The 21,128-nt window shown below is 43.8% G+C and overlaps 1 protein-coding gene across 1 annotated transcript in view; it reads left to right on the top strand.

The window, feature by feature from the left end:
* The window catches only part of ift122 (intraflagellar transport 122 homolog (Chlamydomonas)), a 232,907-nt gene that overhangs the window by 110,609 nt on the left and 101,170 nt on the right, over positions 1–21,128 (top strand). The window contains exon 16 of the mRNA XM_078210139.1: positions 20,227–20,280. Coding sequence (XP_078066265.1) covers positions 20,227–20,280 — 54 coding nt within the window. The remainder of the gene's footprint in view (positions 1–20,226; positions 20,281–21,128) is intronic.

Genomic DNA, 21,128 nt, shown 5'->3' with positions numbered 1-21,128 from the left:
TTGTTGTCGGAGCAGACCCAATGGGCCGAATGGCCTCCTTCTGCATTGTAGGGTTTCTATGATTCTATGATTGCGTGGGTTTCCTCCGGATGCTCCGGTTTCCTCCCACAGTCCATTGATGTGTAAGTTGGGTTGTTTGGCCATGCTAAATTGTCCCTTAGTTTCAGGAGGGTCTAGCAGGCTAAATACATGGGGTTAATACATGGTGATAGGGCGTGGGTGAGATTGTTGTCGGTGCAGGTTTGGTCGGCCGTATGGCCTCCTGCTGCATTTTAGGGATTCTGAGATTCTATGATTCTACTCCGGCGCCTGTTCGGGTACACTGAGGGAGAATTTAGCATGGCCAATGTATCTAACCAGCATGTCTTTCAGACTGTGGGAAGAAACCGAAGTACCTGGAGGAAACCCACGCAGACGTGGGCAGAATGTGCAGACTCTGCACAGACATTGACCCAAACCGGGAATTGAACCTGAGTCCCTGGCACTGTGGGGCAGCAGTGCTAACCATGCCGCCCCAGGGTGAGGGTCCAATACTGAGAAACAGGGAGAGGATGAGGGTCTGACACTGAGGGATAGGGAGAGAGTGTATGTTTTACACAGTGGGAGAGGGTGAGGATCTGACACTGAGAGAAGGGGGAGGATGATTGTCTGAAACTGAGGGATAGGGAGAGGGTGAATGTCCAACACTGACAGTGAGGGAGAGGAAAAAGATGAGTATCCAGCACTGAGAGACAGAGAGCGGGTGACTCTTTGAAATTGCGATAGGGAGAGCATGAGTGTCTGACACTGACCAATAAGGAGAGGGTGAGTGTCTGAGATTGAGGGATCGCGAGAGGGAGTGTGTCTGATACTGAGGGTTAGGGAGAGGATGAATATCAACATTTAGCAGAGAAAGAGGATGAGTGTCTGACACTGAGGTACAGGACTGGAGTGGGTGCGTGTGGTTAACACAGTTTTCAGATTGTCAAATACCTCCTGACATTCAGATGCCCACTGAAATTTCCTGTGCTTTTTCAGCGGTTCAGACAGTGCAGCAACCACACTGCTAGAATTTGGCACGAATTTCCTGTGGAAACCACTCATGCCCAGAAACTCAGCACTCTTCTCGTGGATGGTTTTGGGAACCCCACCCCCATAGCTCTTGTTTTCAAATTCAGTGGGGCCATCTGCCCATGTCCAATCGTATGGCCTAAGAATGTGGCTTTTGCGAATTCACTTCTGGCCTAGAGGGTTGTTTTTCAAACTGGAGGCTTGTGACCAGCGGGATAGCTTAAGAGTAAAGCAATTTAAATTAACTGTGTATCATCCAGAATCGCAGTGTTATAATGGTGGCATCAAACTTTAAAGACTATGTTAAGAGCCTATAGTTAGAATTACCCAGAAAATTGGGATAAAGGAATTTTATCCAGCCTCGGGGATCGATGCTGGGTCCACTGTTATTTGTCATTTATATTAATGATTTGGATGAGAATATAGGAGGCATTGTTAGTAAGTTTGCAGATGACACTAAGATTGGTGGCATAGTGGACAGTAAATGAGGTTATCTCGGATTACAATGGGATCTTGATCAATTGGGCCAGTGGGCTGATGAAAAGCAGATAGAGTTTAATTTAAATAAATGCGGGGTGATGCATTTTGATAGATCGAACCAGGGCAGGACTTACTCAGTTAATGGTGGGGCGTTGGAGAGAGTTACAGAAGAGATCTCGGGGTTCATGTTCATAGCTCCTTGAAAGTGGGGTCACAGGTGGACAGAGTGGTGAAGAAGGCATTCAGCATGCTTGGTTTCATTGGTCAAAACATTAAATACAGGAGTAGGGACGTCTTGTTAAAGTTGTACAAGACATTGGTAAGGCCACACTTGGAATACTGTGTACAGGTCTGATCACCCTATTATAGAAAGGATATTATTAAACTAGAAAGAGTACAGAAAAGATTTACTAGGATGCTACCGGGACTTGATAGTTTGAGTTATAAAGAGAGGCTGGATAGACTGGGACTTTTTTTTCTGGAGCATAAGAGGTTGAGGGGCGATCTTATAAAATAATGAGGGGCATAGATACCTTTTCCCAAAGGTAGGGAAGTCTAAAACTAGAGGGCATAGGTTTAAGGTGAGTGGGGAAAGATACAAAAGGGTCCAGGGGGCAATTTTTTCACACAGGGTGGTGGGTGTATGGAATGAGCTGCAAGAGGTAGTAGTAGAGGCAGGTACAATTTTGTCTTTTAAAAAGCGTTTAGACAGTTACATGGGTAAGATGGGTATAGAGGGATATGGGCCAAATGCGGGCAATCGGGTCTAGCTTAGGGGTTTTTTAAAAAAAGGGCGATATGGACAAGTTGGGCCGAAAGACCTGTTTCCATGCTGTAAACCTCTATGACTCTAGGTTTATCACCAAGCCAACCTCCTGTAGCCGAATGAACAATTCCTTTAAATGTTCCAAACGCTCCTTCCACATCTGACTTAAAACCACCAGATCATCAATGTACACTGCATAATTATTTAGTCTGGAAGCATCCTTGTTAGTTAGTCTTTGGAATGTTGCTGGCACCTTTTTTGTTAATTTTTCATTTTAAACTGATAAGGACCATTTGGCGTCACAAAAGCTGAAGCCTCCTTTGCCCTTTCTGATAAAGATGCTTGCCAGAATCCCCTAAGTAAGTCAAGTGTGATAATGAAATTTCTTGCCCCACCTTTTCAATACAGTTTTCCAATCGAGGAATAGGGTGCGAATCTGACTTCATAGCCACATTGACTTTTCTATAGTCCACACATAATCGTGCATCATCTGGTTTTGGAACCATCACTGTAGGTGACTTCCAATCATTGCAACTCACTTCAATGATATGATTCTTAAGCATGCTTTCAATCTCCCTTTGAACCTGTGCATTAAGTGCATTTTAGTGCATTAAGTCTACACAGATGTTGCTTAATTGCAACAGCATTTCCTACAGCTACATCATGCACAATTATTTTGGTACTTCCTAGTTTGTTCCTGCTTATAGCTCTATGTGATTGCAATAACTCTTTCAGGTCATTTTGATTTTATTCCGGAAGGTAACTCAGTAATCTATCCCAATTTCTGATAACTTCCTCATTGTCCAATCTAATTTGACGAATGTCAAATTCAGAATCATTTGGATTTGTTTCTTCAGTCCGTGTTGTAACAACTAACACTGTCTTCTTCTGCTTTTCTTCCCCATCAAAATACAGTTCTAGCATATTAACATGACACACTCTGTGAGTTTCCTTCTATCTGTTGTTCTTATCAAGTAGTTCACCTCACTCAATTGTCTTTCGATTTGATAAGGGCCACTAAATCTTGCTTTTGATGGTTCACCTACCACTGGTAATAATGCGAATAATTTCTCCCCAGTAACAAAACTACAAATGTTTGATCTCTTATCCACTTCCTTTTTCATCACATCCTGTACCACTTTCAAATGCTGTCTAGCCAACTCACCAGCCCTAGTTAATCTCTCCGTCAAGTTTGACAAATAATCGAACAGTGTAGTCTCAGAATGCTAACTTGCTAATTTCTCCTTGATCACTTTAAGTGATACTCTTACCTGATGACTAAAATCAATTCCAATGGACAGAATTTCATTGATCCATTAGGTGCATCCCTAATTGCAAAGAATACGAATGAAATTCCTTTATCCCAATTTTCTGGGTAATTCTAACTATAGGCTCTTAACATGGTCTTTAAAGTTTGATGCCACCATTATAACACTGCGATTCTGGATGATACACAGTTAATTTAAATTGCTTTACTCTTAAGCTATCCGTAACTTCCCTGAATAACTTGGATGTAAATTTGGATCCCTGATCTGATTGAATTTTGTGGGCAGTCCGCACCTGATACAAAATTTAAGTAACTCCTCTACAATCCTCCTAGCTGTAATATTACATAATGGAATGGCCACCAGAAATCTAGTAGACACATCCATTATGGTCAACAACAACTAATTCCCACCTTTTATTTTAGGCAGGGGTTCCTTGCAATCAATTAGGACTCTAGTAAAAGGTTCCTCAAGTGCTGGAATAGGTTTTAATGGTGCTGGTTTGATTACTACTTGAGGTTTTCCTATTACCCTGACATGTGACATGTACGGCAAAATTCAACCACATCCTTATGCAGTCCAGTGCTTATTTTTGCTTGAGTTTTCCTTACCCCAAAATGACCTAAAGGAACCTCATGCACTACCCGCAAAATCTCCTTTCTATAACCCACCTGTAATACAACTTGATGAACTTCTGCCCATTTTTCATCTGCCTGAATATGTGAAGTTCTCCACTTCCTCATTAAGACATTACTTCTAATGTAATAACACTCGGATATACACTCAGATTCTCCTTCTATCTATGCTTTCTGATACAACTGCTTTATCTCTGTGTCTTTCTGTTGTAATTCTGCCATCCTTCCTGAACTAAAGATATCTGCTTCACCTTCCAACTGTTCCTTATCAACCATCTGGTCAAAGATTGTTTCTGATAACTAAACCTCAGCCTCTTTATCTTTACTCGTTGATTTCTCCTCCTCTTGTCTCAACCTGTGGCTTTGTGATCTCGTTACTGCACAGTCAGGTAACATCTCAGGGTATGCTCACTGCAACACCTCAGTTGTTTGATTTTTCACTCGCTTTTCAATCACAGTAGGCATCACTTTCACCTGTGACACAGCTATATCGTTACCCAGGATAAACTGTACCCCTGAAAAAGGTAACCTCTCTTTTATGCCTACCGCCATTTCACCACTTTTCACCAGACTCTCCAACCTTACCTTACCTAACAGAACACTGCTCCCTTCACCATTAATTCCACACCACATATTACCACCTTTTCTGGGAATACTCCTTTGAACTACCTATCTCCTCACCTCTCACCATTAAAGACTGACTTGGTCCTGTATCCCTTAAGTCTTAACCTCTTTACCTACTCCACCCTGTACACGAGTAAACCTTACCCACATAAATAAAATCTTTAAAAAGATCTGACATTTGCCTATCAACCAACCTCTGACCAGGCTGTACATTCTTTTGCACCTCTTCTGGAATGTGCTACATGGGAGGGTCATGGAGGTTGGTTGCCTCACATCCTTTAAAAAGTACCTGGATAAGCACTTGGCACATCCCAACATTCAAGGCTATGGGCCAGGTGCTGGTAATTGGGATTAGGTAGGTAGGTTAGGTGTTTCTCACGTGTCAGTGCAGACTTGGTAGGCCAAAGGCCCTCTTCTGTACTGTGATTCTGAATGGCATTAAGTTAAAATCCTCATTTGGAGAGGCGGTTCATAAATGATGGGCCAAATGGCTTCCTTCTGCGCAGTAACAACTCTGTTATTCTGTGACACCATTTGCCGCCGCCTTTGTTTGCTTTACCTGCATGTTAGTTTTTGGTGACTTATGAATGACAACACCCATTTGAAGTTCCCAGCCTCCTGCCATTTAGTAAAGTTCTGTATTTCCCACCAGAGTAGATAACCTTACATTTCTCAACATTGTGTTTCACCTGCTGAAATTTTGCTGATGTGCTGAGCCTCTCCAAATCCCCTTAAAGTATCTTTGCATCCTTCTCACAACTCACATTTCAGTGTTGTGTCATCTGGAAACTTAGAAATATTACCTTTTACCCGCACATCCATCTCATTGTGATTAGCTGAGGTACAAGCAATGGATTCTTGTGCTACTCCACTAGTCACAGCTTGCCAACCTATAATTGGTGGAAACTTTATGCCATTCCTTTGATCAAATAAAATCTTTGATTTCTTTTGTTAGGCACAGTCGGAATATTTTCCTTGTTGTGTTTTTGTTCATTAGAGGAATGGCTGGGCAGAGGGAAGTCCTGAAAGAGTTCAGATCTTGTAAATGTACTTGTATTTCTCAAATACTTTCAGTGGAACAAAGCCTCGACTCTCATATTGATGGATTAGGTTATGGCACAGATGCAAAAACTCCGAATTGCCACTGGATGGCATTCATCAGTAATAGTTCCTATCACAGAATCAGAGTGATAAGATTGTTTAAGGCATAGAAGGAGGCTATTTGGCCCATTGTGTCTGCACTGGCTCTCTGAATGGGCAGTTTACCTCATGCCACTCTCCCACTTTATCCCCATAACCCCGCACATTCTTCCTTTTCAGATAACTGTCTAATTCGCATTTGAATGCTTCATATGAACCTGCTTCGAACACATCATCTGGCAATGCATTCCATAGTTGGGTGGATTAGCAAATTTGCTGATGACACCAAAGTCGGTGGTGTGGTAGACAGTGAGGAAGGGTGTCGTAGTTTGCAGGAAGACTTAGACAGGTTGCAAAGTTGGGCCGAGAGGTGGCGGATGGAGTTTAATGCGGAGAAGTGTGAGGTAATTCACTTTGGTAGGAATAACAGATGTGTTGAGTATAGGGCTAACGGGAGGACTTTGAATAGTGTGGAGGAGCAGAGGGATCTAGGTGTATGTGTGCATAGATCCCTGAAAGTTGGGAATCAAGTAGATAAGGTTGTTAAGAAGGCATATGGTGTCTTGGCGTTTATTGGTAGGGGGATTGAATTTAGGAGTCGTAGCGTTATGTTGCAACTGTACACAACTCTGGTGCGGCCGCACTTGGAGTACTGTGTGCAGTTCTGGTCCCCACATTACAGGAAGGATGTGGAGGCTTTGGAGAGGGTGCAGAGGAGGTTTACCAGGATGTTGCCTGGTATGGAGGGGAGATCCTATGAGGAGAGGCTGAGGGATTTGGGATTGTTTTCGCTGGAAAGGCGGCGGCTAAGAGGGGATCTTATTGAAACATATAAGATGATTAGAGGTTTAGATAGGGTGGATAGTGATAGCCTTTTTCCTCTGATGGAGAAATCCAGCACGAGGGGGCATGGCTTTAAATTGAGGGGGGGTAGTTATAGAACCGATGTCAGGGGTAGGTTCTTTACCCAGAGGGTGGTGAGGGATTGGAATGCCCTGCCAGCATCAGTAGTAAATGCGCCTAGTTTGGGGGCGTTTAAGAGATCCGTAGATAGGTTCATGGACGAAAAGAAATTGGTTTAGGTTGGAGGGTCACAGTTTTTTTTTAACTGGTCGGTGCAACATCGTGGGCCGAAGGGCCTGTTCTGCGCTGTAATGTTCTATGTTCTATGTTCTATGTTCTATACCTTAACCATTCCTTGTGTAAAACTGTTTCCTCATGTGACTTTTACTTTGTCTGCCGATCAGTTTAAATCTGTGCCCTCTCATTCTCGATTGTTTCATGAGTGGGAGCAGTTTCTCCCTACCTACTCTGTCTGGTCCCCTCATGATATCTCCTCTCAACCTTCTTTTCTCAAGGAAAACAGTCCTAACGTCTTCAGCCTATCTTCATAATTGAAGTTCCTCATCCCTGGAACCATTCTTGAGAATCTTTCTGCACTCTCTCTAATGCTTTCACATCCGGCTTAAAGTGTGGTGCCCAGAATTGAAAACAGTATTGCAATTAAGGGTAAACCACTGTTTTATACAAGTTCAGTAAGAAGTTTAACAACACCAGGTTAAAGTCCAACAGGTTTATTTGGTAGCAAAAGCCACACAAGCTTTCGAAGCTCTAAGCCCCTTCTTCAGGTGAGTGGGAATTCTGTTCACAAACACAAACTCTGTTTGTGAACAGAATTCCCACTCACCTGAAGAAGGGGCTTAGAGCTTCGAAAGCTTGTGTGGCTTTTGCTACCAAATAAACCTGTTGGACTTTAACCTGGTGTTGGTAAACTTCTTACTGTGTTTACCCCAGTCCAACGCCGACATCTCCACATCATTATACAAGTTCAACATAACCTCCTTGCTCTTGTACTCTATGCCCCTATTAATAAAGCCCAGAATACTATCCGCTTTATTAACTGCTCTCTCCATCTACCCTGCCATCATCAATAACTTCTGGACATAAACACCCAGGTGTCATGAATGTGCCAGCAGGTCCAAAACCACCTGCATTTCAAAAAATATTTCACAGGTTGTGAGTTGCAATAATGAGATTAGCAGGTGTAGACGGACCAAAGTACAAATGCCACACAGACAGTCACCCAAGACCAGAATTGAACACGGGTCCCTGGCGCTGAGGCAGCAGTGCTAACCACTATGCTACCATGCTGCCCAGATAGATCTATTGAATTGCATGTTGTTTGGGCAGAGGGAAGTCCTGAGAGAGTTCAGATCTTGTAAATGTATTTGGATCAGAAGGGTAATTCCTACTTAAACTGTGTGGGTGTGTTTAGTAGTTTCTTGGAACTAGCTGTCTTAGATTAATATAGTCCTGTTCGTGTATGTGTGTCTTTCCTTTATTGCAATAAATAGTCTTTAAAAAGTGTTATACAATGACTGGGCTGGTTAATGTTCTTACTGGGTTCACATGGCAAGGTCTCCAGCAGCCAGTTTGTTGTACTCTTTCACGTGAGCATAGAGAGGAGATTAAATGTGGCTTTGTTTTGCAATTCACAAGTTATATTTCTTTCCCAATATTTACTTTGATAAAACCACACAATATTTTCTTTAGTTGTGTGGTAGTACAGAATTTGAGTGCTGCTGAAAAAAAGAGATGTCAAAGTTTTTTGTCTTGTACTCATCAGGACAGTTTGCAAGGATACCGATATAAGAGAAAAACAATAATTTATACTGTATGAAAAGAGCTTGCTGATTGGTTTGCAAGTGGACTATGATTGATAGAGGCTTTACCAGTTAATGGTGACTGACAGATAACTGCCAAGTATAGTTTGAAATTTGAGCCAGGCAGCTGGGCACTGATTGACCAAAGAATTGCCCTGGGGAATGAATCAGTTAACCATAGAACCAAAGAAAAGTTACGGTGCAGAAAGAGGCCATTAGCTTATCGTGTCTGCACTGGCCAAAAGGAGAAAAAGTAAACTAGCCACTCATTTTAATTCCATCCTCCAGCACCTGGCTCGTAGCCTTGCAGCTTACAGCACTTCAGATGCTGATTCAAGTATCTTTAAAAGGAGTTGAGTGTTTCAGCCTCAACCACAAACATAGGCAGTGAATTCCAGATGCTCACCACCCTCTGGGTGAAAAGGTTTTTCCTCATGTCCCCTCAAATCCTTCTAACAATCACCTTAAATCGATACCCCCTGGTAATCGACCCCTCAGCTAGGGAAAATAAGTCTTTCCTATATATCCTGTCCAGGCCCCTCATAATTTTGTACACCTCAATTAGATCAATCCATGGCCTCCTCTGAAGGAAAACAGCCCCAGCCTATCTAATCTCTCTTTTGGCTGGCTGTCGCTTATTTGGTTTAGCTAAAACAGGCACGATATGTATATGTTCCTTCTGTCTGTAAAGAGCAGGGTCTTGTGTATTAATGTATAGATCTTCTAGTACAAGGAAGTGCACCACATTGCAAGCTCAACTGACAACCTTAAATTAGTTGTCAGCATAATTCTTAGCACACTGTGGATTATTGTCTAGTTGAAGAATCGCATCTAATGTTGGACGCTGTGTTTTGAGTGTTGCAAGCTCCGGCTGGCTGGGTACGGTCTGTAACTTGTCCATTGAGAACAGCAGTTTGAAATGATTTGCCAGTCAAACGGACAAATTTGAGGGGACAAACAGTCTACATATAATTTTTTGTATTAAACTGAAACATTGGGTATAATTTTAAGGATAGTGAGTGATCGGCACTCATTACCCTGAGAGTCAGCATATAATGCACTACCACCTACTCTCGGAAGCCCACTAACATTTCACGCTCATTTGAGTGTTGATTGGCAATTGGCAGGACTTCTATCTATCCTTGGAAGGAAGCCCTGCCCGTGAGAGCTGTTGGATAATTAGATTGCTTGATAATTCTCCAACCTGGTTAAACACAGTGCTACAGCGGCCAGAAGCGATACTGCAGGTTTTGCCTCGTTGCTGTTTGCGATGGACAAGTTACAGACTATACCCAATCAGCCCATGCTTGAAAAACTTGAAACATAGTGTCCAACATTCGATGTGATTTCTCAATTGGACAATAATCCTGGCACCGTTGGAAAGGTAAGTCCCACGGGCGGGAGGATAGGGGACACCATAGCGGGGAGGAGAACAATTGTGGTGTCACAGTGTCGGGGGGGGGGGGGGGGGTGGTAGGCAAGCGGGGAGGAGATCTCAGAGTTGCAAGGTCTTGGAGGGAGGGGGTCCCAACTCTGAAGGGGCCTTTGTTATAAAGCAGAGGTGGATCCTCCCTCTGAGAACTCACACCTAACTACTCGGACTACCTCGCCCTATAATCTGTAAAAAGTGAGCGTGAAGTGATACGATCTGCTCTTCAGCAACTTATAGTGATTAAATCAAAATAAATTCCCGACTCTCTCTAAAATCAACAAGTAACAATTTATTTATCTATCTAACAGTTAACAAGTTAACTAAACTATTAACAAACCAAATAAAGAGAACAAAGAACAAAGAAAATGACAGCACAGGAACAGGCCCTTCGGGCCTCCAGGCCTGCACCGACCATGCTGCCCGACTTAACTAAAACCCCCTACCCTTCCGGAGACCATATCCCTCTATTCCCATCTCATTCATGTACTTGTCAAGACGCCCCTTAAAAGTCTCTACCATATCCGCTTCTACTACCTCCCCCGACAACGAGTTCCAGGCACCCACCACTCTCTGTGTAAAATATCTGCCTCGTACATCTCTTGTAAACCTTGCCCCTCACACCTTAAACCTTTGCCCCCGAGTAATTGACTCTTACACCCTGGGAAAAAGCTTCTGACTATCCACTCTGTTCATGCCTCTCATAATCTTGTAGACTTCTATCAGGTCTCCCCTCAATCTCCGTTGCTCCAGTGAGAACAAACCAAGTTTCTCCAACCTCTTCTCATAGCTAATGCCTTCCATACCAGGCAACATCCTGGTAAATCTTTTCTGTGCTCTCTCCAAAGCCTTCACATCCTTCTGGTAGTGTGGTGACCAGAATTGAACATTATATTCCAAGTGCGGCCTAACTAAGGTTCTATAAAGCTGCAACATGACTTGCTAATTTTTAAACTCAATACCCCGGCCGATGAAGGCAAGCATGCCGTATGCCTTCTTGACTACCTTCTCCACCTGCATTGCCACTTTCAGTGACCTATGTACCTGTATACCCAGATCCCTTTGCCTGTCAATACTCTTAAGAGTTTTGCCATTTACTGTATATTTCCTATCTGTATTAGACCTTCCAAAATGCATTACCTCACATTTGTCCGTATTAAACTCCATCTGCCATCTCTCCGCCCAAGTCTCCAGCTGATCTATATCCTGCTGTATCCTCTGATGGTCCTCATCGCTATCTACAAATCCACAAACCTTTGTGTCGTCCGCAAACTTACTAATCAATCCAGTTACAATTTCCTCCAAATCATTTATATATATTATGAACAACAAAGGTCCCAGCACTGATCCCTGAGGAACACCATGTCACAGCCCTCCATTCAGAAACGCACCCTTCCACTGCTACCCTCTGTCTTCTTTGACCGAGTAAGAAGTTTAACAACAGCAGGTTAAAGTCCAACAGGTTTATTTGGTTGCAAAAGCCACACAAGCTTTCGGAGCTCCAAGCCCCTTCTTCAGGTGAGTGGGAATTCTGTTCACAAACAGGGCATATAAAGACACAAACTCAATTTACATGAATATTCTTACTGTGTTTACCCCAGTCCAACACCGGCATCTCCACATCATGACTTCTTTGACCGAGTAAGAAGTCTCACAACACCAGGTTAAAGTCCAACAGGTTTATTTGGTAGCAAATACCATAAGCTTTTGGAGCGCTGCTCCTTCGTCAGATGGAGAGCTTATGGTATTTGCTACCAAATAAACCTGTTGGACTTTAACCTGGTGTTGTGAGACTTCTTACTGTGTTTACCCCAGTCCAACGCCGGCATCTCCACATCATGGCTTCTTTGACTGAGCCAGTTTTGTATCCACCTTGCCAGCTCACCTCTGATCCCATGCGACTTCACCTTCTGCACCAGTCTGCCATGAGGGACCTTGTCAAAGGCCTTACTGAAGTCCATGTGGACAACATCCACTGCCCTACCCTCATCAATCATCTTCGTCACTTCCTCGAAAAACTTGATCAAATTCGTGAGACACGACCTCACCTTCACAAAACCATGTTGCCTCTCACTAATACATCCACTTATTTCCAATTGGGAATAAATCCTGTCTCGAAGAATCCTCTTCAATAATTTCCCTACCACTGATGTAAGGCTCACCGGCCTGTAATTACCTGGATTATTCTTGCTACCCTTCTTAAACAAGGGAACAACATTGGCTATTCTCCAATCCTCTGGGACCTCCCCTATAGTCATGATGTGGAGATGCCGGCGTTGGACTGGGGTAAACACAGTAAGAAGTTTAACAACACCAGGTTAAAGTCCAACAGGTTTATTTGGTAGCAAAAGCCACACAAGCTTTCGGAACTCCAAGCCCCTTCTTCAGGTGAGTGGGAATTCTGTTCACAAACAGGGCATATAAAGACACAAACTCAATTTACATGAATAATGGTTGGAATGCGAATACTTACAGCTAATGAAGTCTTTAAGATATGAACAATGTGAGTGGAGAGAGCATCAAGACAGGCTAAAGAGATGTGTATTGTCTCCAGACAGTGAGACTCTGCAGGTCCAGGCAAGCTGTGGGGATTACAAATAGTGTGACATGAACCCAGTATCCTGGTTTAGGCCGTCCTAATGTGTGTGGAACTTGGCTATCAGTTTCTGCTCAGCGACTCTGCGCCGTCGTGTGTCGTGAAGGCCGCCTTGGAGAACGCTTACTCAAATATCAGAGGCCGAATGCCTGTGACCGCTGAAGTGCTCCCCAACAGGAAGAGAACAGTCTTGCCTGGTGATTGTCGAGTGGTGTTCATTCATCCGTTGTCGCAGCGTCTGCATGGTTTCCCCAATGTACCATGCAAACTACCCAGCCTTCAGGAGAACAGTGACCACGACACCACACAACCCTGCCACAGCAACCTCTGCAAGACGTGCCGGATCATCGACACAGATGCCATCATCTCACGTGAGAACACCATCCACCAGGTACACGGTACATACTCTCTTGCAACTCGGCCAACGTTGTCTACCTGATACACTGCAGGAAAGGATGTCCCGAGGCATGGTACATTGGGGAAACCATGCAGACGCTGCGACAACGGATGAATGAACACCGCTCGGCAATCACCAGGCAAGACTGTTCTCTTCCTGTTGGGGAGCACTTCAGCGGTCACGGGCATTTGGCCTCTGATATTCGGGTAAGCGTTCACCAAGGCGGCCTTCACGACGCACGACGGCGCAGAGTCGCTGAGTAGAAACTGATAGCCAAGTTCCGCACACATGAGGACGGCCTCAACCGGGATATTGGGTTCATGTCACACTATTTGTAATCCCCACAGCTTGCCTGGACCTGCAGAGTCTCACTGTCTGGAGACAATACACATCTCTTTAGCCTGTCTTGATGCTCTGTCCACTCACATTGTTTATATCTTAAAGACTTGATTAGCTGTAAGTATTCGCATTCCAACCCTTATTCATGTAAATTGAGTTTGTGTCTTTATTATGCCCTGTTTGTGAACAGGATTCCCACTCACCTGAAGAAGGGGCTTGGAGCTCCGAAAGCTTGTGTGGCTTTTGCGACCAAATAAACCTGTTGGACTTTAACCTGGTGTTGTTAAACTTCTTACTGTGACCTCCCCTGTAGCCAGTGAGGATACAAAGATTTCTCTCAAGGCCCCAGCAATTTCCTCCCTTGCCTCTCTCAGTATTCTTGGGTATATCCCATCAGGCCGTGGGGACTTGTCTACCTTAATGTTTCTCAAGAACCCCAATGCCTCCTCCTTTTTGATCTCAACATGACTCAAACTATCTACACGTCCTTTCCCAGACTCATCATCCACCAAGTCCTCTTTGGTGAATACTGACACAAAGTACTCATTTAATACCTCGCCCATTTCCTCTGGCTCCACACATAGATTCCCTCCCTTGTCCTTGAGTGGGCCAACCCTCTCCCTGGCTACCCTCTTGCTCTTTATTTATGTATAAAAAGCCTTGGGATTTTCCTTAATCCTGCTGGCCAATGCTTTTTCATGACCCCTTTTAGTCCTTCTTACTCCTTGCTTAAGTTTCTTTCTACTTTCCTTGTATTCCACACTTGCTTCATGTGTTCTCAGCCTCCTCGCTTTGACAAATGCTTCCCTTTTCTCTTTGACTAGGCTCACAATATCTCTTGTTATCCAAGGTTTCCAAAACTTGCCATACTTATCCTTCTTCCTTACAGGAATGTGCCGGTCCTGAATCCCTATCAATTTACACTTGAAAGCCTCCCACATGCCAGATGTTGATTTGCCCTCAAACATCTACCCCCAATCTACATTCTTCAGTTCCTGCCTAATATTGTTGTAATTAGCCTTCCCCCAATTTAGCACCTTAACTTGAGGATTACACTTTATCCATCAGTACCTTAAAGCTTATTGAATTGTGGTCACTGTTCCCGAACTGCTCCCCTACTGAAACATCGACCACCTGGCGGGGCTAATTCCCCAATACCAGGTCCAGTATGGCCCCTTCCCTAGTTGGACTATCTACATACTGTTTCAGGAAGTTCCTTACAAACTCTGCCCCATCCACGCCCCTAGCACTAAGTGAGTCCCAGTCAATATAGGGGAAATTAAAAATCTCCCACCACGACAACCATGTTACTTTTACATCTTGCCAAAATCTGCCTATATATCTGTTCCTCTATCTCCCGCTGGCTGTTAGGTGGCCTTTAGTAAACCCCCAACATTGTGACTACACCTTTCCTATTCCTGAGCTCTGCCCATATTGCCTCGCTGTATGAGCCCTCCGAGGTGTCCTCCCGGAGTACAGCTGTGATATTCTACTTAACCAGTGGTGCAACTCCCCCAACCCTTTTACATCCCCCTCTATCCTGCCTGAAACATCTGTATCCTGGAATGTTAAGCTGCCAATCCTGTCCTTCCCTTAACCGAGTCTCTGTTATGGCAACATCATAGTTCCTAGTACTAATCCAAGCTCTAAGTTCATCTGCCTTTCCTGTTACACTTCTCGCATTGAAACAAATGCACTTCAGTCCACCAGATCCTCTCTGATTAGCAACCCCACCCTGCCTGCTGTTTCTCTGAGTCTTACTGGCCCTACTCTCTGGTTCTCCTTCAACAAATTCACCTTTGCTTTGGTTCTCACCCCCCTGCCAAACTGGTTTAAATCCTCCCGTGTGACACTAGCAAACCTCCCAGCCAGAATATTTGTGTCCTTCCAGTTTAGGTGCAACCCGTCCTCCTTGTACAGGTCCCATCTGCCTCGGAAGGGACCTCAATAGTCCAGATATCTGAAACCCTCCCTCCTATACCAGCTGTTTAGCCACGTGTTGAGCTGCACTATCTTCCTATTCCTCGCCCCATTAGCACATGGCACAGGGAGTAATCCTGAGATTACAACCCTAGAAGTCCTGCTTTTTAACTTTCTACCTAACTCCCTAAACTGCTGCTGCAGGACCTCATCACTCTTCCTGCCTATGTCGTTAGTACCAATATGTACCACGACCTCTGGCTGTTCACCCTCTCCCTTCAGAATGCTTTCTGTCCGTTCAGAGACACCCTGGACCCTGGCACCAGGGAGGCAACATACCATCCTGGAGTCTCTTTCACGTCCACAGAAACGCCTATCTGCACCCCTAACTATAGAGTCCTCTATAACTATTGCTCTAGTCCTCTTTGTCCCTCCCTGCTTAATAACAGAGCCAGCCCTGGCACCACTGCTTTGGCTGCTGCTGCTGGTATCCCCTGATTGCCCATCTCCCCCAACAGTATCCAAAATGGTATACTTGTTAGAGAGGGGGATGACCATAGGGGATTCCTACATTGACTTCCTGCCCCTTCTGGCGGTCACCCATCTATCTGCCTGCACCTTCGGTGTGACCACGTCTCTAAAGCTCCTATCTATGACATTTTCCGCCTCCTTCATGCTCCTAAGTGCATCCACGTGCTGCTCCAACCTATCCAATAAAACCATGGAATGCTGTTCAGATAAATACAATTCCCACTCATTAACAAAAAATAGAATTGCAGTCACTCTCTAAATTACAACGATGTTTTTGTGTTTTCCAGAATATTCTGGGCCTTCTCTGTTGATTCTTCTTTCTTCTATCTTCTTTGGTATCTTTGCTATCGAGATGGTGCTTTCTCTTAACACATAAATGAGGCCAAGAGAGCCAGCAGTTCTCTCTCTCTCTCTGGAGCTGAGAGGTGAACTAAGAGCTGTTACTCTGGCGGGTGGCAGTTGCTCTCTTCTTTTGTCCCACTGCCTCCCTTCTTTTATACCTATGATGACATATCAATATTTCCCACAGTAGGATTGGTCCTAGGTTGCCAAAACCATCAGATTTAAATTTATTAGGTTCTTGGTATCTAAGTGCCGAATTCAAATTGATAGGCTGAATTCATATAATTCAACTGCCTGAAAGCCTGTCGCTTTGGTAACACTGCTGCTTAGCCTTTCAATATGTGGAGATGCCGGCGTTGGACTGGGGTCAACACAATAAGAGTTTTAACAACACCAGGTTAAAGTCCAACAGGTTTATTTGGTAGCAATTTGGTGGCATTTGCTACCAAATATACCTGTTGGACTTTAACCTGGTGTTGTTAAAACTCTTACTGTGTTTAGCCTTTCAATACACATGTTTCAGTCCGGGGCTCCATATGTACTTACACTTTTTTAAACCCTAACCACAGAAAAGCACCACCTTTTAAAGGGATCATGCAATGCTTCTTCCCTAGCATTTTACAATTTTATAAACACCAATCTACAATTACTCTACTCAACTTTGCAACACCTTCAGATTGAGATTATTAGATCAGTCACATAACTATTACCCATTTTGGACACGTGTTTGCTGAAGGGGCTGTGGCAGGGGAATGCAGTGCCCTTTTCTAGTAATAAATTATAAGACCATAAGAAATAGGAACAGGAGTAGGCTGCTTAGCCCATCAAGCCTGCTCCACTATTTGATTGGATCATGGCTGATATTCCTCACTTCCACTTTCTTGCCCTTTCCCCGTAACTTTTGATTCCCTTTATGATCAAAAATCTATCTATCTCAGCCTTAAATATATCCAAGCACTCTGGCTTCACAGCTCTCTGAGGAATGGAGTTCCAAAGACTCTCAACCTTTGGAGAGAAGGAATTCCTCCTTATTTTAGTCTTAATTTGCACCCCTTTATTCCGAGACTCTGCCCTCTGGTCCTAGAATCTCCTATGAGGGGAAACATCCTCTCAGCATTTACACTGTGAAGTCCCTTAAGAATCCTATATATTTCAATGAGATCACCTCCCATTCTTCTGAACTCCAATGAGTAGCATCCCAAGCTGTGTAACCTTTCCTCATAAGACAATCCCTCCATATAATGGATTATCATCGTGAACCTTCTCTGAACTGCCTCCAATGAAATAATATCTTTCCTTAAATAAGGGGGCCAAAACTGCTCACATTATTCCAGATCTGGTCTCACCAGATCTTATACACATGCAGCAAGACTTCCCTACTGTTATACTCCAACCTCCTCGAAATAAGGGCCAATATTCCATTAGCCTTCCTGATTACCTGCTGCACCTGTGTGCTAGCTTTCTATGTTCGTGCACAAATGCCCCCAAGCCCTTTTGTGTTACAGCTTTCTGCAGCTTTTCTCCATTTAAATAATACTGATCTTTTGTTCTCCCTTCCAAAACGAGGAACTTCACATTTTCCCACATTATATTCCATTTGCCAACTTTTTGCCCACTTAATTAACCTATCAATATCTCTTTGTAAACTGTTTAAACCTCTCGCAACTTGCCTTTCCACCTATTTTTGTGTTTTCCGCAAATTTGGCTACAGTACATTCCTTCCTCCAAGTCTTTAATATATATTGTAAACAGTCGAGGTCCTAGCACTGATCCCTATGGAACTTCACTGGTTACAGGTCGCCAACCTGAAAAACAATCCTTTATCCCCACTCGCTGTTTCCTGCCCATTAGCCAATTCTCTATCCATTCCAATATACTACCTCCAACACGAGGGGCTCATATCTTATGACTTGACCTTTTGTGAGCTACCTTGTTGAACGGTTTTTGGAAGTCCATATACAACACATCTACTGGTTCCCCTCTATTCAATCTGGTTGAGACTTCCTTGAAAAACTCTTAATAAATTGATTAGTCACAATTTCCCTTTTTATGCTGCAACTGTACAGGACCTTGGTGAGACCACATTTGGAATATTGTGTGCAGTTCTGGTCACCTCACTATAAGAAGGATGTGGAAGCGCTGGAAAGAGTGCAGAGGAGATTTACCAGGATGCTGCCTGGTTTGGAGGGTAGGTCTTATGAGGAAAGGTTGAGGGAGCTAGGGCTGTTCTCTCTGGAGCGGAGGAGGCTGAGGGGAGACTTAATAGAGGTGTATAAAATGATGAAGGGGATAGATAGAGTGAACGTTCAAAGACTATTTCCTCGGGTGGATGGAGCTATTACAAGGGGGCATAACTATAGGGTTCGTGGTGGGCGACACAGAAAGGATATCAGAGGTAGGTTCTTTACGCAGAGAGTGGTTGGGGTGTGGAATGGAGTGCCTGCAGTGATAGTGGAGTCAGACACTTTAGGAACATTTAAGCGGTTATTGGATAGGCACATGGAGCACACCAGGACGATAGGGAGTGGGATAGCTTGATCTTGGTTTCAGATAAAGCTCGGCGCAACATCGTGGGCCGAAGGGCCTGTTCTGTGCTGTACTGTTCTATGTTCTATGAAGCCATGCTGACTCTGCTTGATTAGATTATGATTTTCCAAATGTGTTGCCATTACTTCCTTAATAATTGATTCCAACATTTTTCCAACAACAGATGTTAGGCTAATTGGCCTATAGTTGCCTGCTTTTTACCTCCCTCTCTTTTTGAATAGGGTGTCACATTGGCAGTTTTCCAATCCTTCACTAGTTGTGACTATCCCCAATCCCATGGAGTTTGTTTGATATTTAGAATTAAGGAGTCGGAGAGGAATTTCTGAGCAGTCATCCAAGAATTTGCTGCAGACAGTTTTCTGGTTTCAAAAAATATAGTGCTGTATCTGAGGAACTCTTTCAAACTGCTTTCAAAATTCTTCCAGGATGGGACAGTATCCCATTTGTAACTTCTTGACTCAACATTAGTAATATCACTGACTCTGCTAGAATTATAAGAAAGTATCACATTCAGACTGGCATTGAGAGTCTGTGTTTGAACTTTCTCTCAAGCCCTGTTGAAGCCGGGTGCATTCAAATAACAGTTGGGACTGTTTTATCACACCTATCTCCAGGCAAAGACTTGCCTCCATTTGAGGTTTCTTTCTGGGATTCAGTGGAATGGGCAGGGGATGGATCAGATCTACATCCCACTCTTTTGTGGAGCTGCACGTTGGTGCTCTAGCAGGTAGCAGTGTAACTGTTGAAAAACACTTCATCTGTACTTCATTAATGTTTGAAAGAGAAAGGGAAAGACTTGGATTTATAGAAATCATAGAAACCCTACAGTGCAGAAAGAGGCCATTTGGCCCATCGAGTCTGCACCGACCACAATCCCACCCAGGCCCTACCCCCATATCCCAACACATTAACCCGCTAATCCCTCTAACCTACACACCTCAGGACACTAAGGGGCAATTTTAGCATGGCCAATCAACCTAACCCGCACATCTTTGGACTGTGGGAGGAAACCGGAGCACCCGGAGGAAACCCACACAGACACGAGGAGAATGTGCAAACTCCACACAGACAGTGACCCAAGCCGGGAATCGAACCCAGGTCCCTGGAGCTGTGAAGCAGCAGTGCTAACCACTGTGCTACCGTGCCGCCCACATATTGCACCATTCATGACCTCAAGATATCCTAAAGTACTTCACAGCCAATGAAGTACTTGTGAAGTACAGTCATTTTTGTAATGTAGGAAACACAACAAACAATTTGCAGACAGAAGGCTCTCACAAACAGCAATTAGTGCTAATAAATGTTGGTCAGGACACCGGGGGAACTTCCTTCCTTAAATAGTGCCACAGAACATTTTACAGCCGCCTGAGATGGGACTGGCACCTCTGCCTGTGCTGCACTCCATCAGTACAGTACTGGAATGTCAGCCTAAATTACGTATGTGCTCAAGTAGAGTAGGATTTTCATGCATGTTTTAATTTAATATTTTAATTTATTGGCAGGCATTTATCAGAGTGCGAGACCTCCGCTATCTGGAGCTTATTAGCAACATTGAGGTAAGGCGTGTGTAGTTAGCAATTGTAAAACAGTTGCCCATATCATAGTTGAAACTGATATTACTTTGAGACAGCAACTTCAATGCGAACTGCTTCTCACCAAATCTAAAGCTGTGCTGCATATCCAAAGTCATGGTCCTCCAGACTTGGGAGGGGAATGGCATAATACTTCTTGCAGAGTGTAATCTCTATAAATAATCTATGTAAATAATTTCTACTAGAGACTGCATGGAATATAAATGCAGTCTGGGTGTCGTGTCAGCTCTAAAAAGGTCAGCAAGGTCCTGTGGACGGCCTGGTGCTTATTACAGTTGCTTGCAATGCATTTTCGATATTTTACAGTACAGGTACTGCCACCCAATACTTAAGATATAAACTGACAGAGTATTCACAAATTGCATTGCAATTTGTCCATGCCATTTTTCAGATTTCGGATTATGTTGCTAAAGGGAAACTGTTAAATTCATAGGACAGCAAGTTAAGGCAACGTAGGTTAAGATTCAGATGGAGTAATTGTGGATTTGATAATCACAGGGACATACAGACAGCTCCACTACTGTCAACGTGAGCTATATGGTATGTTGCCTTCCTGGTGCCAGGGTAAGTTATATCATGGAGTGGATGCAGCAGGAAGGAGAAGAACCAGAAGTGATAGTACATAGGAAGAAAGAATGTCAAAATCCTGCCATCAGAGTTTAAGGAGCTAGGGCGCAAGTTTAAAAAATGGAACCTCACAGGTTACTCCCAGTGCCACGTGCTAGTGAGCACAGAAATAGAAGGGTATGGCAGGATAATGCATGGCTAGAGGTATCCTCTAGAAGGCAGGTTTTGAGATTCATAAAAACATA

The sequence above is a fragment of the Mustelus asterias genome, chromosome 3 (genome assembly GCF_964213995.1).
Source record: "Mustelus asterias chromosome 3, sMusAst1.hap1.1, whole genome shotgun sequence".
In the NCBI taxonomy this organism is placed as follows: Eukaryota; Metazoa; Chordata; class Chondrichthyes; order Carcharhiniformes; family Triakidae; genus Mustelus; species Mustelus asterias.
The sequence above is the reverse complement of the archived record's forward strand: the minus strand, read 5'-3'. Positions and strand labels throughout refer to the sequence as shown.